Source organism: Aedes aegypti, chromosome 3 (assembly GCF_002204515.2).
Source record: "Aedes aegypti strain LVP_AGWG chromosome 3, AaegL5.0 Primary Assembly, whole genome shotgun sequence".
NCBI classification, from domain to species: Eukaryota; Metazoa; Arthropoda; class Insecta; order Diptera; family Culicidae; genus Aedes; species Aedes aegypti.
Genome location: NC_035109.1, coordinates 256,029,444 through 256,054,575, shown reverse-complemented (window position 1 = coordinate 256,054,575; position 25,132 = coordinate 256,029,444). Strand labels below are relative to the sequence as shown.

Genomic DNA, 25,132 nt, shown 5'->3' with positions numbered 1-25,132 from the left:
TATGATGATCTTGACGTCGTGGCTTGGGCAGCGATCGTACTTGCGTTCGAGCTACGCGTAAAATGCGTCCTTGTCATCATCAGTGCTTCCGGAGTGAGGGCTATGCACGTTTATGATACTAAAGTTGAAGAACCGGCCTTTGAGCCGCAACTTGCACATTCTTTTGTTGTTCGACCACCACCCGATCACGAGCCTTCGCATATCACCCATTACTATAGAAGCTGTTCCCAGCTCATGTGTGTTGCCGCAGCTCTGGTAGATGGTATAGCTACCTCTAAACGTTCGCATGCTGAAAACGTGGGTCTTCAGTACATCGGAGAGTATGTGTGTGCTTCCGATGAAGTTGAGAGATTTGCAGTTTCACGTACCGAGCTTCCAATCGCTAGTCCATTTCCGTCGTTGTGGTTTTCGCCGATTGTTCCGGTCCATATTCTCTCGTTGACGGTCCTGTGCTGATGTGTTTCACGGTTGGCTTGCAGCCCGAGGAGAAAAGAATAACTCGCCAATAACTTATGCATACCATATTTTGGTATCATACCATAATTAGGTATTGCTCAGTTATTAATATCTCATTTTGGTATTATAATGGTATTTGAAAAAACATGTTTAACACAATTAAAAATACTTCATTTTGGTATTCGATAGCTATTGAGGACTGCTGGAGGTATTGAACTACTATTGGAAAATTTCACTTTTATATGAAAAACCATCAAGTATTATTGAGGTATTACAATACCTGATCTAGTTATCAGTTTGGTGTTCGTAGAATATGCTTGAGATATTATTTGAGGTATTTTACCTCTTATGCAGGGCTCATTCTTACCTCATTGAGGTTGTAAGTATTGGAAATTATCTGGTATGGAATACCTCAATTAGGTATTCAGTAGTTATTTTCTTCTGCTCGGGAGGGCTTGACACCAACCCCCTAGATTTCCGGATGACCATTCCCTCTAAATGTTCGGAAGACCATTGTGCACAAAGTTTAGCTTAGAGTATATCTCTGGCACTCGGGCGATGATCAGCTGCCTCTGACATGGAGAACAGACGCTGTTGTGAACCGCTCCTTACATGGAGTACAAAGGCTCCAGGTTTGCAGAAGCACACCCCCCCCCCCCGCTTCTTTTCCCTGTCAGCATATGACCAAAGTTCCAAAGAGATGTTCAAAAGCAAAACCCACAATTGTTACTTTACGTAATTCATTACTTGATTTTTGTGATGGTGCTTTGTCATATTCAACGGATATCTAAACATTTTCTTGGATCCGCTTTATTTATGTAAAATAATTTATAATTGTTGTTCTGAATATTAGACTTGTTATCAGATCGACAATAGTTTTATCGATATGGAAATATATCGATATCGTATCGATGAAATTGATAATATCGATGCACAGCCCTGATTGAGAGCTCAAAAATCTAAAGAAGGTTGAAAATGGATGATTTGAACTAATTGACATGATCCCTCATGTTTGCAAGAACCTGTAAGAAATATCGATCAAATTGTTATGCAAATACCTAAATAGACGTTCGGACAAAAATGACAACTTTTCCATAAGAAATGCGGTTTATTGGTAATGAAATTCTAATCTTTTCTTGGATACAACTTTCTTAAATGTGGTATTTATATTTTACATCGAATTGTCCGGTTCTATTTCTTTTCTCGTTAAGGAATTCGGTACGTTGCACTTTCACGGCTTCTTACTTAACGCTTACATTTGTATTGTTATGTATATTTGTAGAATACTAACAGAAAATGTCGTTACTTGCCATTTATCTTGGCAAATGTGCCTCCCACCAAGCAATAAGCATTAAGTAGGTAAAAGTTTCACCTCTGCTCTTTTTATCTTAAAACCACGCTTACGGTACCTAAATTATGACAGTTTTTCCTCTTCGTTTAGACCTTACTTACTTACATTATTAACTAGTACACGGAAGCATTGCTGCACATTTTTGGGCAAAATCTTGATAGCACCCGCTGCAATAATTCAAGCTTACAACCTACCACACCTGGATCGGTACTTTTCTTCGGGCCGCCGTTCGCGTTCAATTAGTACTTGCTGTTCTCGTGCTTGGCGTAGTGGATGAAGGCCAGCACCGAATCGGCCAGGTACAGGGCACCGGTCACAACGCAAAGCGATCCCAGGGCAAGTCCAGCCTAGCGGGGTGGGGGGAAGAAAAATTGGAAACAGAATTTGAAAAAGTGAGGATGAGAAGATGAAAAATTGGGCAAAGTTTAATTGTGAAAGTGCTTCGGTGATGAGATTCAATCTTTTTGCTTCGTGTAGGCGGGGGTTGTACATAATTTCCTGCTGTTACAGATATGGTGTGTCATATTTTACCGTTAGTCTTGTGTAATCTCTTTTGATATTTGTCTTTTCTAGTCATTGAAATTACATCTCTAGTGAGGCAAAAATCGCTTCTTATCTAAATGTTAGAATCTCACCTATCTCAATCAAAATTCTGCCCGAAAATTTGGGAGAATTATGTCCAAAACTGTTTGTCAGGACTATGTCAGTAATTCATCTCTTCCAAAATCTCAGAGTTTTTGTCATGGACACGTGCCTTTGGCACGTAAAAGATTTTCATCTTCGATAGCTTATTGAGGCATCTGTGATAAAATTTGCAATTAGAGATCTAGATCTACATCTCCGTTGATTAGTATCACGTTTTAATGGCGTATGGCTAGTTTTTTCGTTGCAATTCAATATTCAAGTTTTTTTGTGACGACTAATCTTTCCTTTCAAAAGTTTAGAAAAAAAAGTGGCAAAGCAAAAATAAAGTGGCAAAATTGATATGCCTTAAGATTCTTTCTTGAATATGGCAACTCTCCTGAGAACAATATTTCCCCGGATTATGCCAGGAGGTGCCCAATGTCACCAAAAAGCATTGAAATGTTTTGATATGAACTAAATTTGCACTCTAACAAATTTCTTGATGAATTTATCAAAATTGATTTATTTACGTTTATATTTGACTATTCTTTCTACACTTTTAAACTTGAATCAATTTTAAATGGTTTCTTATCAATATTAAATCGGACAAAAAATGTCTATAATTCCATCCCATGCAAAGTTTTCAGAACTTCTAGAACCCAATATGTGGCATCTAAATGGCTGAAATATGTCAGTTTGAGAACATATAAATGCGTTTCCTCTAGAAAACAATGATATTTTGTTGCACAATAATCAATATTTCCAGAAAAAGTATAACACTGCGGACATTTTTTTGTGTCAACCACCAAAGTTCTGCTATTTACTTAATTAGAGTTGCCAAATCCACTGCCATCTTCAAAAATATTATAGCACGAGACTGCATATATGAAAAAAAAAACGATTTAAACCAAATTTCATATAGGATAAAGTTGATGCCCTATTCTACATGACTGGCGGATAAGATAACAAAAAATTATATATGTATCATATTTTAAATTTTATTATTGATAAAACAAGTAGTTTCTGCAAATTTGACGACCTATAGTTCAAAATTATGATGTACTGGAACGTTTCTGACAGCGGAATAAGATTAATAGATATTAGAGACACATGATTATATCTTCGGTTTTTGGATAGTGCACTCCGAGAAGCCCAAGCAAGCCGATTCGATTTTTGGTATCGCCGGAGTGGAAGTATTGTTTCATTTTTACGTTTTTTTGGGCAACTTCTCAATTGCGAGTATGGAATATCAACTTGTGAGCTCGTTTCATGTTTATTTTACAAATCAGTAGAATATGATGGTTCACATTATACGAACGGCCCGTGAAGGGTTTGAAGATTCGTCTCATAGCTAGCCCATTGATAGTTTTACCATGAGACGAGATTTGCAATGTAGGTGTTCTTTTTCTGTGATTGCTGAGTTTTTTTCTTCGTGTTAACATCAAAAATTCGCAAACATTTCTAACCCTCACATGAACATCTCAGCAAAAAGTTTTTGGGGTTGCATCACACCGAAGCATAAATAGCCTTTAGAGTAAATGAATTGATCGAGCAATGCCAGCAAACGTAGCAGACATAAGAAATAACTAGTCTTGTGTCCAATAACTAGTCTTGTTAGCAGACATAAGAAATAACTAGTCTTGTATCCACTTCTTTTGAAAAACTGCTCCTGAGATTTTTAATAACATATTATTTTGAATGCAATATTTTCACTTTTTCTGCCATAGAAGTGACTGGCTGCATTTGACGTTTTGTGAAAGCGGGAACTGGGCTGTAAATGCTGTAATATTTTTCCTCTTCGCGAGTCTCTCCCAGGATTTATCAACTTGAGTTAGAGCATCTAGAGCATACCAAGCCCAAAATACTTTCCTTTTCTTTTATTTTTTTTTCAAGCTGTACTTCAACTAAAGGTTCAGATTTCGAAAATGAGTGAATGTTTCAAGCTAGACTCTAGCACGAATCTTATTAAAACTATTCTTCATAAAAAATAATCTTGATTTGAAAGCTTGAACTTTAGCGTAATGAGAAAGCCCATTTCCACTACTTGAAAGGAAAATTAACCGAATTACCGAAAACTGTAGGCAGTGCTGTTAAATGGCATAACTATCACGTGACTTTGACAATTGAATATTACTGGGATCAACCATCTACACGCAAAAAGTCATTGAAAATGTTCTTCGATGACCTTTTCCAAATTGTTGGTTGGTATTGCGGCGCTCATTTTAAATCCACTTCTAGCGGTAGCGGTAACGCGCCTTTAATATGCGCGCAATTCAAACGCAACGTCAAAATTCAGGGTTGGATCTTTTCGTTCTTCAAGGATCTAAATTTGCTATATGTGAAACATTTGGTGATTTTAAATATCATTGCTACGGTATATCGACATTTTCGGATAATCGCATTCCGTGGATTTTTCTTGCAGAGCAAAATAAAATGTACTGATGATATATATTTCGCACGAAAGGTTGGTCAAACAAAATCGCACTGTTTTCACACAAAATCCTGGGAGATGATTTTAAACATTTCTCGAAAGGCTTCAAGAAAAATCCTGAACAAAATTCTTTCAAATATAAGAATTTCATATAATTTTGGGCTTGATTCTCAAAAGATCATTGACATGAAATTTGTGGAAACCTTGGGCAGGATTCTCAATAGTGTTGGGCAGGGTCCTTGCAAAAGCTTTAGCAGCATCCTCAATAGAATATAAAAGATACTCGCTCAGCAGCACGTTCCTTCTTAAAAATAAAATATTTTTTCATTGACTAACTTTTGTAAGTTTATACGAAAAATAATTATATTTGTAGACTATAAAAAATTTGGCCCGCCAAAAAAAAATGTTGTTTAGGTTTGACCCACGGTTTAAAAATGTTGTGCAGGCCTGGCTTAGGAACTCTTATACTTGCACACTTAGGGTTCTACTGATTCCAACTGGCATCCGTTGTTTCCTTGTACAAGTACAATTGTTCTAGCAATAATGGAATAGCAACTGCTGGTGGTCAATGATGCTCATTAGAAGAGATACATGGTTTGATCCTTGAGAAGCGCAATTTTTTTATTTACATTACGCTATACAACAGTTGACAAGGAATAAACACAACACGGAGGATCTTCTACATATTAGTTTTAATTTACCGAACAAACTTGAGTAAAAATCAATCCACTTTGGTTTACAACAATTACAAAGTTACTTGTCTTAAACACACTTTTGCCCAACCGGTAGAGCAAGCGTTTGAAACTAGTGTGGGCAAAATTCCGCTTTCTGAATCACGAAACATAGACACAGAACAGAGACACCCCCTGCCAATTGTTAAATTATTATTGCATGAAAATACTCACAAAAATTAGAATGGAAAATGGAATTAGTTATGGTATATCCAAAAATACAAGATGTTTTTCGAATCTTTCCAACACTAAGGTAAATTTTGTTGCGTTCTTTCATGTCATCCGACATATTCTGCTAAATATAAAAGTATCATGTAAATTTTAGACAGTTCACAATGACAAAGCAAAAAATTTTGGAAAAAAAAAACAGATAATTTTGCCCCACCTTATGTTTTAAAACAGTGTTGATTCGAATTGCCCGCAGCTTTCGAAACGTCCGGCAATTCTAAGCAGCATGGTAGACAAGTTTGGTGAGAACAATTCATTTGTAGCATTCAAGTCTTGTGTCGGGCTTTTGAGATTTAAATTACAGGGGAAAGGCAAAATGATTGAGACAGGCAAAATTTTGCTCAAATTCAAATACTTATAACTTTTTGAAATTCCATGCATCTGCAAGAACCCAGACAAACAGAAGTTGCATAACAGATCACGAACAAAGTCGTTCATTTGTACAAATCGATGAGAAATTAAGTTTAGTTTCAGTAATGTTCTTGGCCATGCATACTGGTTAGCGGACACCGGAGATGTTTCGGATTCTCCGAGGTCATGTCCATTTTTTTGTCGCTTGCAATTTTGTGCGGTGTGAACTTCTATAGATGCTTACATGGTTTTGAGAAACTAGCACCAATTGAAGATAGAATGCAAGTGGACGCATTAAGATTCGTTGAAAATCTTTCGAGATATGGTCATTTCCCTAAAACTAATTCCGGAAAGCATGGCCAGTCACTTCTGTATTTCCAATCTTTTTTATATCAACCGAAACTATATTCAAGTAGGCATCAAACTTCAATATGATGCTTCTGGAAAAATATTAAGAACAATTAGATGCTTTACCTACTCCATAGTACGTTCTAGGTGCCCTGGGGGAAATGACCAATAAGGAACATGTCCGGAAGATATAACCATTTGAATCTGGGCAAAATGTTGCCTACCTCAATCGTTTTGCCTATCCTCTGCATATGTCGCCTCCTTAGATACCCTTCAGTGTTTGTAGTTTCATCAACCCAAGTTACAACCCAAGTCTGTCATAAAATCTTTTTAAAACTATAATGTTCCCTGGGAGCATGCATGGTAAAAAACAACAAATTCTGTAAGGATTTTTATCGACCCATTTTGAAAATAAATCAACTAGCAACGCTAAAAGTGGTTCACAGGGTTCATGTGTTGAGTTTACACAGGCTTGGGTAACGAATGAAAGACTGAATGTGAAAAACCAATGTAATGAGTAGATCGTACTTTTGCCACTGTTTGTAGACAAAGCTTATGTCACAGATAGTTTTCGGAATAAGCCACTATATCAAAGAGTAGGGAAAAAGGCATCTAGGTGAACCTTTTGAGAAACGATTAAATCTGATGACCATAGTTTTTGCATTTGATTGTTTATACTAATATCCATTTTTGGGTCCCGGGACACCTCAAATTTTCGATAAAGTGACCAAATTGTATCTAAACATCTGTGCCAATCTTAGGAGAACGCATTTTAGTGAATAATTATGTTTGATATATACTTTTCGAGAATTGAAACGGTTTATCATACAACAGATCTATAGCTGGATCTACAGGGCATTAAGTCCGAGTTGCCACCTCCGATACATTCTAAATGGCGAAAAACTCATATTGTACTCTTGGTTTATAATATTGAATATCAGATCTTGATGATTTATTCAAATCAAAATCATTGTCAATGAAAATAAGTAAAGATAGTTTGGTATGTCCCAAAAAAGCCCTTTTTTACCCGACCTGACCCAGAAACCCGAGTTACTCTGGACACTTTTAGAAACTAGATGTGTACCAGTATGCTAACAAAACATATTTGAACCCGTCAAAGTTTCGCTGAGCGGTGAGCGTTTTAGTACTTTGGTCTCACTCAGGCCTCAGGGTTAATGGAAAGCGACCATTTTTAAAGTTTTACATGTGATGCTGATCACAACAGCTCAATAAAGACTGCCATACTGATTGCTCATTTTTGCGGAGTAAATGGATAATGCATTATATAAAGAGCATTGATTAATTGATTGAATGTTGAAGGGAAGCTGAAATCGTTTTGAAAAAGATGAAACCGGGTCAACTATCTACTGGAAGCAATGAAAAATAAATAATCCCAAGTCCCAGTGGCCCTAAACTAAGATGCAAGTAATTTGTTCGGCTAACACTGTCTACGTGAAGCATGCACTACCATCCGAACCTTCTGCACACAATGCCACTCTGCACCTACCGTTCTCTCCGAGGTGATGTGCTGGAAGTCATGTTCCGCCAGATAACCGTGCCAATAGTGGAGGGCCGTGCCTCCGACGGCAACCCACATGAACGTACCGACCACATTCATTATAGTGTCCGAAAGCTCCCGCTTCAGCTTGGTCGTGCCGAAGCAGAACGTAATCAGCTGCACCGAGGTGTAGATGAAGTAGCCGACAAACACTCCGGAGGCCACAATTTCCGCGTCGGGACTTTTCTCCTCGTTCAGGTTCCAGGTGCCACCCACGCCGAGGAAATCACCCCCGTAGCCCGTTCGGTAGATGATGAGAACCACCAGGTTCAGTGCCTGAGAAATAAAAAACAAATGGAGGAATGAGGAATAGAGTAGTGCAAATAGAATTAGATTAGTGCTTAACGACGTGCAATGATGGGAGCAATTTGGAAAAAAGACTTGCTAATCCGACGACAACGACGATGACGATGCGCAGTGGTTCAATCGAAAGCAAATATCTGCCATAACCTCGAATTCTTATTTAAATAGCTTCAATTCCATATATGATACATGCACTACCCACCATGAGTATGGAACCACATCACCTAGTAATGCAACTCCCCAGTTGAATATTGCAGCACCACCCAAAAAGTTTAGCATAACCTAAAACTATAATATTTATGATGTAATATCTCGGAATCCTTACTATTTATAAAGTTTCGGTCTTCAGCAATGTTATTCAGAAACCGTTCATAAGATGAATAATATTCATTGAATATTCTAGTGCGCAATTCAGCTGCAACTTGGCGCTAGTCGGCCTATAATTTGGTCATATTGCAGCAGGCTCTAGCTTATTATTCTGACCACCTAGAGAGTTCGTGTCTTCAGCATAGTTGTTCAGCAGCTTGAATGCAAAGGAGGCTGCACTGTTTGATTAGCAATTTTGCCGCTGAGTTTGTATTTTCAGCAAAGTTGTTCAGAAGCTTGAAATTACTTTGAATCAACGCTGTTTTGTTAGCAATTTCGACGCTAGGTACGTGCTGCTAGTGTGCATGTAAATTTGGTCATATCTTAGCAGAGTCTAGCTTATGTAGAAAGTTCATATCTTCAGCGAAGTTGTTTATATATTTACAATAAATGCTCTGGAGATACCATTGTGGTTCGAGCTTTCTTCAAATTTATGAATAGTATTGGAATTGAAGATTACAAATACAAATTATTTTGAAAACTCATGTCTACGATCCACTAAAATAATTGTATAAAACTCAAAATCCAATGAATCTGCTTCAAGCTTCGTTCTTAAACCACAAAAGCGCTAAGGAAGTCAGTAACAATATTAACGTTTAGAGAAAACAGTTTGATTTTTGAACTTTGGCCACCTTCGAACCACTGTACCATGAGTCGACGGAGACCAGTGGACTATTTATTGGACGTTCGAGCATGAATAAATTAAACGCTTCAAAACGCAGATGGAAGACATTAAATCGTTAATTGAAGCTTCCCGGCTGGAAGCGCCGTTCGGTCAGAGGGGAAATATTACAAGGCCATGCCTCCCGAATGACTTTGAAAAGTTTTCCCATTGCTAAGCATATTTGGGCAAATAAAGGTATAATTTGCATAAGCACGCTGCCTTTATTTTCCGAAGTTTACATTCCGGGCTCGGACTCGAAGAGTCAATATTAGGAAGCTTTATGTTTGGTGCTCGATTGCACAGGATGTGTTTGGAAAGGTATTGTTCAAATGGAATGGCTTACCAATTTTTTATCTCCAACTTCCACACTTTTAGGGAGGGCAAACAATTTGAAATTTCTGCGCGGAGGCTTTAAATGAAATTGAACAGCACAAATTGGATGACCGCTTAAATATTTCGCTTAATGATTTCAACACTTCAAAACATCATATAGGGAGCCGGATCCTATTGGCACTTTTGATGCACTGCCGAAATTTTTTGAAAGCTACTAAGCCCATATTTGGCCACAACATGCATCGTATTAAAATGTTTCTTATTTTAAAGTTTCAAACAAATCGGCCGAGAAAACCCCCCATGCCTAAGTGAATCATGGAAGTGCCCAAGTAGCTCTGCACCCTAGTACTGCTTACCGTCTAATTAACGTTTCATTTTGAATGGAGTGTCCTTTCTTCAGCCATTTTGTTGGACCGGGGATTCAGGATAAAATTGAATTTTTTTTTCCGGGACCCATGCACAATGTTTTAAAATTAAGTTTGAAGAATGTTGAGTTCTATATACAGTTCTCAGCTAATTTGTTAGAATTACTATTTGTTATCTTACATTCATGACGTGACATAAATATTTTTGAAATGTTTTTTTTATGCAATAATCAGAAATAATAATTTATCCTGATAAGCCACAAATCTGTTTGAATATTTTGACAATATTCAACGATTTACCAATCAACTGATAGAACATACACTTCATAGTTAGTCACGGATGATCAGGATAGTGATGTTTCACAAACAACCACTTGAACGGAAGCTTGAATCTTAGTGTTTTTACCATCTTCAATGAACAATGACAGAAACCGAAATGTCCATCAGGAAGAGAAAGGAATGTTCATTAGATACCTGCCGATGTTACTAGAAAACCAGATTTCTTGTATTTTCCACAGCTACCTTGTAAGTTGGAGTGTTTTGTTAGTGATGGATAGGTTATTCGACCGCAAAAATACCACTGTGATCAGCGGTTAAGTCGATTTATTCAATTCTAGCGATAGATGATGTTTGAAATTATAATCAAGGATGATGTAGAAAGATAGAGAAAAATAACTATAAGAAAGAACGTTACAAACATGAGAAAGAGGCCTGGGATTGAACCAAAGACCTTCTGCTTGGGAAGCAGAAGCAATAGCCATTAGACTAGCAGTCCCGTCAAACATACCTAGCCGAAATGTATCAAAAGTGCCAAGAATATAATCCGACGTATTTCACAGAGGACCACTCAAAAAGAGCTTGTTTGACCGTCTTTCATGAACAACAGCACACCCTTGATTATAGATTGATAACGGCACCGGCCACGTCTTTATGTCCATTGGGGAGACGTAAGAATACCAATAAGATAGTGGTTGTTGGTACCCTCTTAAAAAAGTTACACAAAATTGCGCTCTTCAGCACCAATGCATCTGAGTGTAATGTTCACTCATACTGAAAATAAATGTTGTGTTGAATTATGCTTCATTTTCAGAAATTTCATGTAACATTGAGACACTTCATATTGCAAAGGATCTTCATGTTTCATTTACTTTGCAAAAAAAAAACAAAATAAATCAATAAATAAGCAGTTTTTAATAATGTGTTGGCCCAGAAGAGCTCGATTTTGTGTGAATCGATCTCATTTTTGTGTAATATAGTTGAGGCGTGTAGAAAACTCTCTTGCATTTTCCACAGCTTCCTTGAAAGTAGAAGTGTTTTGTTAGCGACCTAAATTACTGAAATTTTGTAATTTTCGAATATCATTAAAGCGCATTTTGTTACAATTTTGTTCTAATTATAATAAGATTTGTTTTATTCCAATTTTGTTTGGGGTAAGTTTTGTTTGATTTATTTGTTATTCTAACTACCAACGATATATGTTTTGTAACGGCTTTATGACATTTGGTCGAATGACGTTTGTCGAATGACGTTTGGTCGAATGACATTTGGTCGAAAGTACTTTTGGTCGAAAAGACATTTGGTCGTATGGACGTTTAGTCGAAGGACTTTAGAAAATTTCGTCGTAAGATTTCTTAGTGATGATTGGTGGAAAAATGAAGCATGCAATCTATCATAATAATACACAGAATTAGGGGCCAATTTCGATGGGTTTATTCAAGGCTATTCAAGGTCGAAAGACAAAAGGTCGAAAGGACAAGGTCGAAAATGGTTTGCTTGGTGGTAAACTTTTCCTTCTTTGAATAAAGTTTTCGACCTTTTGTCTTTTCTCTTTTGTTCTTCGACCTTTTGTCCTTTCGACCTTTTGTCAAAGATTCCTTTCAGGAACGATTTTGACGAAGTGCGTCAAAAGTTTCACCTGTAGGATAATTTACATTCCTTGAGCAAAACTGTGGCTATGTTAACGAAGTCGATGACTTCGATTGAAAATTAGTTGATAAATAATTCTATCGAAAAGAATCAAACAAAAGATTTGTGTTTATTCTGTGTATCGCGTGAGGTGGGATGACTTAGGTTACTAAAGCTGACTTGCTTCCGTTTGAGAGCGTTCGTTCGAATTGCAGAATAAGCCTGAATGAGAAAAATTACATCAAGTATAGTCAACAACGGAAGGGATCATCCAGTTTTGTGATGAAGTCTGAGTGATCAACTGGAATCCTAACATATAGCTCATCCCATATTGAAGGCTTGAAGTTTGTTCAAGAAATACCAGCACATTAATGCAGATTTCTTGCACTATATCATATTGTCCAAGCATATGCAACCTCCAGTTATCGCGCCTGCCATACATGCTTCCTCTTCATTCGTCCATTTGGAAACTATCATTTCAGAGAAACACATTCTGTTATCATCTTATTTGTTCCGTCTGGTCGTGAAATTGGACCGTGAGGATACCACAGTGGTAAGTGGTTAGGTTGATTTATTCAACTCTAGAGATAGGTAGAACTTATGTGGTTTTGATATCATTATCGAGACCACGAAAAGCTTGATAGTTTTCTGTAGTGAAAGTGGGGGAAAAATGAATAGGGGTGCATGAACACTGTGTGATGTGGATGATGATTACAGAGGAAAACTAAATTCACTAAGTTTTAATCCCGAACGTTATCCAGTAAAGTTTATAGTGTTCATGTTGATACGGATAGTATAGGTGTATATATCTGAACTTAATACTGATCATTAAAAACCACATTTGAAAATTTGATCTTATATAATTTTGGGCTCGGTGATCATAAGGGTTTGCAATGAGGCAAATATGGAAATGGTGTAGCCGGAACTGGAATCCAAGTTGACGACTTCTGATTCGTCAAAATCACTTCAAAAACAGGCATCACATTGCCGATTTCTCACACCATTTATATTTTTTTATTATATTTTCAATTTCAGTGTTTCTAGGTGAAATTGAATTTTAAAATGACAACAACACACAGTGGCCGCATCCCATACAAATGTTGGCCAAAAGTACAATTCTCACTCAAAACTTTCAAAAATGTTGATTATTTGACAAAACATGATTTTTAGAGGTATTTCGATAGAAATAGTCGCTGAAACAGAAAATCGATATTTCCGGTACATTTGACAGATTTTGTTTAAAATAGCACATTTTTGTAATTCAATCATTGAAATCCGTGTCCAGATCATCGTGTCATTATTTTATTGCCTATTTGAAGTTGAATATCGTGGGCAAGCTCGAGGTGGTTTTTGAATCAATTCGGGGTATAGGTAAAAATATCAATAATTATATCAAGTATGATGGTCTAATAGGCTGATTCGTATTGTAACTTAAAAATAATTTTTCTTATCTTGGCGCAAAAAAGCGCAAGTGAAGCCATAGTACATCGAATACTATGGAATATTTGCCACACATTGAGGAGTAAATGATCATTTTAGAGCGTTTCCCGGATATCTTGCACTACCTTTGAAAAATTGCCATTCTCAAATGGTAAACATGTCAAATATGGTTTGAAATATCTTCAAAACTAAGCTTAAGGTAAATTCTTTCGAATGATACCGGTTGAGAAAGGTTTAGTTATGATTTAGTACAGAAACTGCAATTTCTATAGAACAACCTTCACGAAATTTGAAAAATTCAAAAGGGTTAATTTCAGCTGACATCTTTCCAGGTCACATGCTGTAAAAAATCGAAATATGCACCGATCGATCTGAAACTTTGGGGAATTGTTATTCAATACTGAAGAAATCAAGAAAAAATATTCGAGAAAGAATTTTCAAACTTCATTTTTTGGACTTTTGGCCAGCTTTGAGCCACTGTGCAACAGTGAATGAAACTGAATGTGTGCATGCGTTGTACCCACTCTCTTTCTCGTTCCATTCGCTCTCATAGTCAGATTGGCTTCGTGCTAGCGGAGTTTGTTTTTGTTCGTTTTCACACTGATCGGGTATCATTCGGCTGAATTTTTACGACACTGAGGCCGACGGAAATCGATGTCTGACGCCATTTTGGATTCCAAGATGGCGACTTCCGGTTTGTCAAAATAACTTCACAAAAGTTCCGTTTCAAAAATACTCATATTCCATGGGTTTGAAATGATTTTCACAAACCGCCATCTTGGATCCCAAAATCATGTTGGACATCTATTTCCGTCATCTACTCGTCGGCCCTATTCCAAAAATACCCATGTTGTATAGGTTTGAAGTGATTTTGATAAACCGGAAAACGCTATCTTGGATTCCAAAATGGTGTCGGACATCGATTACCGTCATCTACTCGTTGGTCTCGTTCTGAAAATACCCATGGTATAAGTCAGCCAAACTGCGTACATTTTGAGCATGTTTTGCCAACACACTCCATCAGCATCACTCTTTGCGTAATCGTTTACACTCTCTTTCCTACTGCGCGCCCTCATTAAGTTCGTGTTGTTACACTTTGCGCGCGTCAGTCTCCTCTTTATGCAGTGGTTAAATTCTGATCTTTGCGCGCTCTTTGTGCGAGTTGATGCCAGCCCTGCAGACAGACACATAATTTGTCTTCGATGTCCAAGAAAACTACAATGGAAGCGCAGCATTGGCTAAGACTGCGCTGGTTTATCTCGGGACCAACGGGCTTTACTTCCCTTCCGAAGAAAGTCGTCACAATAACTTTTTAACGTCATAAGTGACTATTTCGGGGATGTCATTCGATCTAGTCGTTACACCAGGTCCGTTCCTTTAATAATACGAACTTTGTAGAGAAATGTATTAGGCTTATCATATCAGATAATACAAGCTTCTTCCTTCCTTGGTGAATATAGCATTGCCTAACTGCTGAAGGAGAAGATTTTCAAAAGTGCTCAGAGTAAGGTGGGGTAAAATTTCGACCTTAGTGGTATAATCAATATTTTCAGAAAAACTATAACAGTCGAAAAGCAATAAATACCATGCAGGGAATCTTCATGGCTATACTTTGTCAAAATTTCAACTCATACAGTCAACTCTCCCTTACTCGATATTGAAAAGACAATCAAATTAGGGCGATATCGAGTTACAGAACACATATTTTTCAAATTTTAAACTTTTCAATATTTTGATACATTCGAAATAGTAATTTCAACGTGAACAATAATACAATTTTACCACATTAACCTACACAACCATTTTTTAAAGGTCCACAAAAAATAAAAATTTTATCATCCAGAAATGATCAGTAATCCTTAACAGTGATGCATTTGAACGCGTTCAGTTCGCGTTCCAGTTCATTTTGTTGAACGCAGCGATCAAGTAGGCTTGAACATTGAGCAGTTAAAAAATATGAACCCGCGCGAGCCGAAAAATGAACGCGATCAGTTTTGACTGATTTACGACAAATTCTAGGTCAATGTTATGTTTTTGACATGTATAATATCGAGGGCTGTATGATTTCTATTTTCATGATAATTTACGACGATTAATACATTCATTTTTCAAGTGGGACCTCCAATCATTATTGTGAACTGAAGGGGTCGTTCTTGAGCAACGGCAAGCTCTTGCTCGTAAGTTCATTGACTACTACGTTCAAGTGCAAATTTGGCTCGGGCTCCGTTCATTTTTCGCTCGCGTTCAGTTCAAAATGCACCACTGATCCTTAATATTACTTTTAATTTAACAATAATGTTCAAATTCATTAAATTTATAAACATTTGGAGGACATTTGTCACTTTTCATGACAATATCGAGTTGGAGAGGTAAACTCACGTGAGATACTCAAGCAGATAACATCGAGCTATCGTCTTACAGAGACCACGCATACTATCGAGTTAGGCTAGGTATAGAATATCAAGTAAGGCAGAGTTGACTTTATTTATTCATAACAGTTTTAAATTGCTTGTCTTAAACGAGCAAAAATTCGAATCTAGTGTGGGGCAAAGATATGCTGACTAAAACACAAAATATCGTTTTTTAATGAAAGACATACTTTTATACCAGTCGCAAACTTATGTTGGCAGAAAAATACACACTGAATTTTCATTTAAAAAAAATACCTAAACAGTGTTAATTTAAATGTACCCAAAAATAGAACTTTTTCGCAAAACAAAGGAATAGGGAGAAATTTTGATGAGATTTTTCTTGCGACCAGGCAAGTCTCGCTTGAATTTAAAGTAATATGTGGATTACAGGCAATTTGATTTTTGCCCCGCTGATTCGAAAACTAAAACCCCTCAAAGCCTCCTTATGATAGCGAATATTGAATATTAAATTTTATTTTTTTCCATGCAATGAAAATTCGACCGGAAATTAAAATCTTTACGCCTAAAATAATAGAAAATTATGGTTATTTTTCGATTTTGGGCGTATTTTTTTTTATTTTCGGTCGAATTTTCATTGCATGGAAAAAATAAAATTCAATCAATAGTATTCACTGTTTTCCATATCTCAATTGATTTCTATAATTTTTGGAGTGGAAATACCTTACTTGAATAGAATTCGAACCAGCATGACATTTTTAACATTAGTTTTGAATTGAGTTAGAAATATTGTAAATAAACTCTCGCCCCACTTTACTCTAAAGTCCAAAGTTCTAAGAAATATATGATCCCTTTTTGTTTTCAATTTACGAAACGAAATTTTATTTTGTCCAAATCTGACAATAAATCACCAAAATTTGACCTCTGAAAAAAATGTTTCAGCTTTTGCCTTGTCATTGGTAAAATCCGCTTTCAAATAATGTACATAAGTCGGTATTGATGATTAATATAAAACTATAATTGCATTGAACATTACCATTGTCAATCAAAGACAACCAATTCAAGCTCAATGCTTTTTCGATGACTAACCCATTTTCGAGCGTAATTTCAACACCATCCTTCATGCTTGTGTAAACTGATAACCAGAAACACATAAAAAATATTTTCGTTATCACTCAAACATAAACAAACGTACGTCTTCACCTGTTTCCCCACATCCACAATCGCAACCTCCATTGGTCTGGAACACCGGTGTACTGCCACAAACCGTTATCTGGGTGTGGCAAAAAAGAAGCAATTTTATAACAATTCATAAGGCACCTTATCGTTTCAGCTCCACATGAACTGATTCACCTCAACTGCCACTTGAATGAGTCGAACGCCCTTTTTGCCAATAATTACGAAACTTTCCCACTTCCAATCGTAATTGCTGGTGAAATTTCACCGACACTCGTTGCTTCTCCGGTTCCAAAAGTACCCCAGAAAAGGGTATTCTTCGTTAAATGCAGCTTCCATGCACTCGTGGTCGGGGTTTCTCACTTAGTAGCTATTCTTCCGATTGGAAAATTCCCAGTGCAATGCAAACGGTCTTGTTTTCCACCACCACCAACCATTGATTCCAAACCACCTGGCGAAATCTGCTGCGAAGTGATTTCATGCACAAGACCGAACATCATATTGCGGAGCATCAACACCCACAATTCTATTCTTCCACATTGTCACAGTGAATCAGGAAACGTAACCACTCTTCCAAATAACTCCGGTTTGTGACTCATCCCAAAATGGGTCTTCACATAGTTTTCACTGCAGCTTAGCACGTTCTACGGAAAATGTGTGAAGAAACGAGTGCGCTTCTAGCGAAAGTCTTACCAATTTGAACACTTTGATGAATATCGATCCAATCGTTTCGGCGGACACCATTTTGTCCAGATGTGGTTGCTGCTGTCGATACTAAATCAATGTTCTCGATGAAAGTTCGATGTTGAGGCACTTCCGCTTCTATGTGCACCTGCGGAAATCAAGAATGACGTTACTGAAACAAGTGGGACAGTAGTATGCGAGCTAGTCTTCGTCCTAGAACGGTGGCAAATGGGGACAATATTCTACCTTATCGTGATGAGTTTTCGCCAGACAAGAGTGTGCCTCAGTGGACAATTAAATCGATTCTGAACGTGTCTTTCGCCTTCGGCAGGTATTCCGAACAGGTTGGGCTTATCTTTCTTACCACTTGCTCATCGCAGCGCGCGGTTGCAGCAATATGGCGAACCAGATATGTCTGCGATAAGATAAGAGACTTGCGAGTAGTGTATCGGGACCCATTTAAGGTATATGTGACTATTTGATGGAAAAAGACTACATGATCAGTAACGGTAAAAAGTGAAACATGCTCGCCTGGGAATAGAGTAAGGTGGGGCAAAAGTTCGACCTTAGTGGTATAATCCAGGTTTCCAGGAAAACTATAGCAGTTAAAACAAAACAAATACCATACAGTGAATCTTCAACATATTGGCTTTAATTTTGCTGAACAAACTTGTGTCAAAATATTTACCCATTTTTAGTTATAACAGTTTCAAAATTGATTGTCTTATTTGAACTTTTGCCCCATCGGTGGGGCAAGAGTTCGAATCTAGTGTGGGGCAAAAGTTCGCTGGCTAAAACACAAAATATCGATCCTTTTATGACAGGCATACTTTACACCAGCCGTAAACTTAAGTTTGCCGAAAAATACACACTAAATTTTCATCAAATAATTGCCCAAAACCGGGTTAATTGTAATATACTCAAAAATAGCAGTTTTTCGCAAAACTAAGTGGAAACGTAAAATTTTGGTGACAGTTTTCACACGATCAGACAAATTCAAATAAATTTGAAGATAATATGTGGATTTTAGGCAATTTGCAAATTTTTCCGTGATTTTATACATGGGTCGAACTTTTGCCCCGCTGATTCGAACTTTTGCCCCACTATGGGCCAAAAATTGTTTTCAAGCATTTATGCAAAAACTAATACACCTCAAACCAACCTTATGATAGGCCTAGAAACGCCCTTACATAAAATATTGAAAAAGATTTTATTTTCAATTGGTTCCATGCAACGAAAGTTTGACCAAAACTTACAATATTCACGTCAAAAAACAACAAATAGCCATAACTTTTCCAAATCTCAATCGATTTTTATGATATTTGGAGTGAAAGACTCTTACTTGAATAGCATTCGAACCACCATGATATTTATAAGATTTGTTTTGAATTGAGCTAGAAATCTTAAAAAGAAACTCTTACCCCACTCGAACTTTTGCCCCACTTTACTCTACTGGGCAATTATCAATGTTCAAGGGTGTGTGACTTTGCTTTACTTATCTATTGCATGGAGCTTTCAAGTGCGATACCAGTCATAGAAATTACTCGGAATTGGGTGCTGACTGTAGTGAGAAACTTTAGTCACTCACCAACATATGTCGACTTTTATGACAATAAGTAGTACAGTATGCAGCAAAAAATAAATAAAAAAGAATATATCGGAACCCATTGTTTGTATTCCAGAATATCATAAGGATGCTGTTACATCACCTTTGTAAAACCAAATACTGGCCAGATGCCGAATCGACCGAGTTCTGAGTAGATATCGGTAGGGTAGGACTATTCCATGAATAAACCTACACGCTTGAATAATTTTACCGATCCCAGCAAAATTATTCGCCGAAAACCCAACAGCTGAGAATGCGCTTCACAATGCTCGGTTTCCAAATTTGAGCGTGTATAGACCCGTCATGTTAATTGTAACAGACGTTCCACAACATTTTTATTGCTTAAATGGTGTAAGGTGCGGCCCATTTAGAATTGGAACAGACACAAATTGGAATAATTTATATATAAAAAATAATTCTGTTTAAACTTAAATGTTGCATTTCTTGTAAGCTACAGAGAAAAAATAAAAATAAAAAAAAACTCATCCCGTTTTACAAGAAATGTTTTCGGCTTTTTCCGGAATACGCTTCATGACCAGCCGCACATTATTTTCATCCATCTTTTTGACAAGTTCATCACATTCAGTTTGCTGTTCATCGATATTTAGCGATACTTCCATTCGCTCTTAGCTTCCGCCCAAAAACGGGCTGAATTGGGGTCAGCTAGGTTGAGCGTTCACGTAGATGTCATCATCCATCATGAAAAAATCCTTAAATTTCATTAACACTTGATCATATTTAGTACAAAATCGGGCCGGATTGTTCTTAAGGTGAAGATGAATCGAAGCCAAGCCTCAAATTTTCAAGAGCACAAATCTGGAAAACCGAATACCTGTTTGAGCTGAAAACTTAATCGATTGGTCACTAGCTGGTTGAGGTTCACTAGATTTGAGGTTGGGCTTCGATTCATCCTCACGTTAAAGACAGTTCATTTTTAAAAATTGGACACTTTGTTTTTGCTATATACTTTTTATTTAGTGATAAAATCGTAATCGGGTTTTCTGTGCATTGTTTAACTATTATTCTACAATGTTATTAAAATATAAAATCTTTCAAAATGCTACTGTTTGAAGAACTATATAGTTTCTCCAAAAACTCATAAGAAAAACTGTTCGTCAAAGTTAAGCATTATTTTTCGCATAGCAAAAATCCGCATTTTTTTTAACAAAATGTTTGTTGGTATCGTTTATCATTCTACTAATAAATGCGGTTTAAAAAAAAATCAATAATAATCCACCGTTCTCTCACATTAGGTCATTCTAGTGATTAATCCTTCATAGACAAGTTTGATTAAACACCATCATTTTACTCCCAGCAAAATAGTAAAGTAAAAACCGTTTTTAAAATTGGTTTGGATTACTAAAGAAAATATATGTGTATAAAAGAGAGCTAAATCGTGAGTCCTAACCACAAATATTTTTTCTCTTCATTGTAGTTTATTAAAAATCTCATACTTTTAAAATCCTGAACACATTTTTATCGATCTACAACAAATTGTAAGCATTTTTCTTCAAACATTGTGATGGGTAATCTCAGAGTCACACATTATGAAAACAATACATGGAAAGTAGATTCGATTTCATTACAGCAGTGTTCCCAACTTTCATGATTGTCATTATGCCTTGGAAGGTCTTCTGGAAATAAAGAATTTGTTTTCCTATTGTGCTTTAAATGTGACGTGGGGACGTGGCGAAGGTTATTCTTCATATATCCGTCAGGACGTACTTTAATTCTAAAAACTATTCTCATATCAGTTCCATTTAGATTTAGAATATTTTTCTCTAAAAAAAATCGGTGAAAAATGATTTTATGATATCTGGGAAATTGTTGCTCCAAAAATGACTCGATATTATTCAGCAGGCTTGTGATTGATGATGTTTTCAAAGAACACGCTTTTTATAAATAAAAATACATAAATTGACGAATTTCTCAGCCAATTTCTAATAATTATTGTTTTTGATAACCTCCAAACATCGATTGTTCTAAACGTTGTGCCTTATTAGTGTGAAATTTCATTTTTTTTTGTGACTTCCTTTTATCACAATATTTAACAATATTAGTTGAACGATGTACAGAAAACCGATTGAGATTTAATTGATAAATTAAAAAAGATATAGCATGCATAAGGTTTCCACTAGGGTTGTTCTAAATTGGAAATTCCTATCTCCCATATCTTCTTTACTATCCTCAACATAAAAAGAGTGGTCTGTGAAATTTTCAGCTTTCTATGTGGCGAATTGAGACCTTCCTTAGCCGAGTGGTTAGAGTCCGCGGCTACAAAGCAAAGCCATGCTAAAGGTGTCTTAGTTCGATTCCCGGTCGGTACAGGATCTTTTCGTAATATAAATTTCCTTAACTTCCCTGGGCACAGATCATCATCGTACCTGCCACACGATATACGAATTCGAAAATGGCAACTTTGGCCACTTAAATAAAGCGAACTCGACGAACAAAAGTCGGAAATCGATACATGACGCCACCTTGCAACCCAACATGGCGGACTGTGAAGCGCGTTAGCATCTTTCAATTTGTTAAAACCTATGGAAACCTGTAAAATTAAGCGTAATTAAAGAACAGGCTCCACAAGTATATGTCGAATATTGATTTAAGACATCATCTTGAAACCCAAGATGGCGAAATATATGCTGGCTTTCGATGTGTGAAACAATAAAACAAACATTTGCAAAATGAGTATTTTTGATACAAACTCGACGTGTAGATGTTGGACATCGATGTTAGATGCCATTTTGACACCCATGAGGGCAGACCAGCCCACGAGATAGTACTTCCGGTCAGTGTGAGATCAAGCTTCCTATCGGTTGGACGTCTTTTCAAGTGTGCTCTGCATTAAGTTGTGTGTTTTGTGAGCGAAGCTCATTTCAGCTTGGGTGATGGCTCTCCATTCCCGCGAAAACACTTTCAAAGTCGATTTATCGAACTTACTGCGACGTCCAAGTTATGAAGAAATTCATAACTTCATCAACCAAACTCTTGGAATAGCGCCAAGCCAAGTGAAGCGCTGCAAGTCAACCATTCGCTAAAATGCGTACATGTGAAATGTGTGGAATTAGCAACAGCCGAAAATGTGGTGAAGAAACACGATGGGCGACACGATTTGGAAGTGGAAGGCTGTAAATACAGGATTCGGCTGGCTATCGATAGGGGGTACACAGAGGTAAAAGTTCATGAGCCATTCGTGAAGCAGGACAGCAGCAAGCTACATTATCTGCAGAGGAGGAATCATCAGGCGATAGCGATATGGAAACGGTTGACTTGGATGACGATGTTGAACCCAGTGACGTCACTCAATGGATCGCTTGGTTAGAAAGGAAGGGGAAAATATAAAATGTATTGTATTCAATGAATTACTCTCTGACCCGAATGATCGGAAACGATTAAAGGGTCGTTAATAAAACAAACAAACAAACAACAAGTACTTCCGGTTTGTTGATGTTGAGGATTAGGGTAAACAGGTATAATACACCCCCCTAAGAAAAACAGTAAGATATCTCTATAAATAGTACAGTTATCGATTCAAAAGTTACGTCAATTGTTCGTTATCAATGTTGGTTGCATGTGATATGCATCTCTTTTGCTTAAAAATAGTTAAAAAACTGTAGTTCGACATTTCTTTTATTTTGATCACATTTGGCAATTTGAAGAAACACCAGTACAATACGCCCCAACTGAGGTAAAATATGATTCATAACAAATGGGTAGTATGCCCCCTTATAATGGGATTATATGCTCTATAACAAGAAGGCAATATGCCCTAAATAAAAAAGTTCTGTTTTAGTCTGCTGGCTAATCTGTTGGTCTGTTTTTCAAAATTTGTAATATTTGAGTTATTAAACAGGCACGGGTATTCAATTCATTTTTAATGCATTTTATTTCAGTAAAAATGATAACAAATGTGTATCTTATAACAATTAAAACGAATTCTTTTCAATTCAATTCCATATGCATGAAACAAGCTTTTCAACAGAAATGCTCAAATGCAGTAGAGGCATGTCACCAAATCATCAAACGAATCCTTACTTTCAAAATGAAACCATTCGGTACACGTAACACATTTTTTCCATCCAGTCCCATTCGATGAAGCGCTGAAACACGCACCGCACGTTGAACAAAGAACGTCTTCCACCTTATCATTTGCTTTTGGCTTACGTTTCTGGTTTCTGTTTGATATTATTGATATCCTTGCTGGCCTGTGCTTGTTTCAGTTGATGTCGATATGGGGATGATGTCAACTCTACTCTTCTACTCTTTTCGCACCTTACTATTTGGATTAAAATCGATCATCTGAGGGGGAATGTCAAAGGTGGTAGATCTATTCTGTGATTTGGGAGTGTCGCGATCCCATCGATGGCGCTTCGAAATCCAAGGCTCTGCATTTTCTTGGTTCTCAATCAATCCACTGGAGGTTTTGTTGTGAGTCCTTTTCTTTGTGGGAGTGCATGTCGTTAATTGTTGGTTCTCGACCTGGAGATTACTGAGCGGAAGATTGTTCAACGATTCCGACAAATCACCGGAGCAGTCTGCATCATACGGCATTGCTTCAGGTATTTCATTACCCTGCACCACTAGAGATGTAATAATACCATCTTCGTCCAAAAAGTAGAACGTTGAGTTAACATCTACCTTGACGTCCTCAGGAGCACACAGGAGCTGCAAATCAACATGGTCTTGCAAATTACTTGGACTAGCTGTAGTCAAAGCAGATCCTTCGTTTAAAACTAGAAGCTGTTGGAGGATATAAGAGGGTTGTTGAACAGGTGCATAATCTAATCTGTCTTCTACAGTACTGTTGTCGGCGTTGTGGTTCATAGTCTGATCCAGAAAATCTGTGGGGACCAAAGTCACTTTCCGAAAAGATTCGACGGTTGAAGGAAACAATACCAGTTTTCCGGAAGCCATTTTGAGCGATGTTGAGTGTTGCTGCTCGAGAAAACGCCACATTCACTAGGGCTGCTACGTGGTAGATCGTAACAAGTTTTCCACTATTTCGCTTCATGCAGCTATCCAAAGTTTTTGCATAATGGGTTTTTAAGGGACCCATGAAACTAAAATCAAGTGGTTCGGTCTTGTGGGAAGTATGTGGAGGGACTGAAATGATGCGCACATGGCATAGGTTGGCCTTTTCGAGAACCTCCAAGTTCTTCGTATGACTGGATTGGCCGTCCAGTATGAGTAGCACTGGATTCTCAGCTGTTGGACGAGTGTACATCAGGAAGTGTTCAAACCATTGTACGAAAGTATCCAAGGTGCTCCATCCATTCTTATTGAAGGTAAAGGCGGATTCAGGAGGCGTGCCTTCCTTCAGCAAACCGTTCATGCGTTGGTGGGGAAAAATCAAGAATGGTGCCAAAAATTGTATACTTGCTGACATTGCCATCGTCACTGTGGTGCTCTCACCACGCTCAACAGAAACCAGTTTCACAATCTGATTTTGGCCTTTTTTTTGCCAGCACTTTTGAATTTCGTGTCTAGTACTAAAACATGAACAAAAAATAGTAAAACAACACACAAACAGAAATAATTATACAGTTGCCTTACCGTGCTCACACCTGTCTCGTCAACATTTCATACTCGACTGAGTGGGTACTTATGCTCCTCGTAAATCCATTCGAAAAGATCAAAGAACTGTTCAACGCTTCCCCGATTGAATCCCCTAGCTCGTGCTAGAGATGTATTTTCCATAGCACGCAGCGAAAGAGTTGGATGACGCAGGAGGAAGCTTTTCAGCCAATCGGGTCCTGCTAGCTGAATTCGCTGGTCAAATGGATGCGGAATTGCGTTCTTATTCGCCATCTGAAATGCCAGACTGCTCATTTCTTTGGAGC

The 25,132-nt window shown here is 37.3% G+C and overlaps 2 protein-coding genes across 4 annotated transcripts in view; one reads left to right on the top strand and one right to left on the bottom strand.

The window, feature by feature from the left end:
• The window catches only part of LOC5569544 (pleckstrin homology domain-containing family G member 5), a 380,350-nt gene that overhangs the window by 19,441 nt on the left and 335,777 nt on the right, over positions 1-25,132 (top strand). The gene's annotated exons all lie outside the window — the stretch shown is intronic.
• On the bottom strand, positions 1,545-18,090 carry LOC5575305 (protein snakeskin). Of its 2 annotated transcripts, none has more exons than XM_021848745.1 (4): positions 17,930-18,090; positions 17,693-17,831; positions 8,028-8,354; positions 1,545-2,154 (listed from the first exon to the last, which is right to left on the bottom strand). In XM_021848745.1, the coding sequence occupies exons 2-4, from the start codon at positions 17,741-17,743 to the stop codon at positions 2,047-2,049; spliced, it is 486 nt and encodes a 161-aa protein (XP_021704437.1). In that variant the 5' UTR covers positions 17,744-17,831; positions 17,930-18,090; the 3' UTR covers positions 1,545-2,046. The 2 variants fall into 2 exon arrangements, with proteins under 2 accessions (XP_021704437.1, XP_021704438.1); XM_021848746.1 differs by having other exon boundaries at positions 17,693-17,855; positions 17,930-18,038.

Coding starts and splice junctions, on each gene's coding strand:
- LOC5575305 (XM_021848745.1), bottom strand. CDS start 17,743: ATGGTGTCCGCCGAAACGATTGGATCGATATTCATCAAAGTGTTCAAA. Junction 8,355..17,692: donor TCATCAAAGTGTTCAAATTG/GTAAGACTTTCG, acceptor TTTATTTCTCAG/GCACTGAACCTGGTGGTTCT. Junction 2,155..8,027: donor ACATCACCTCGGAGAGAACG/GTAGGTGCAGAG, acceptor CCACCCCGCTAG/GCTGGACTTGCCCTGGGATC.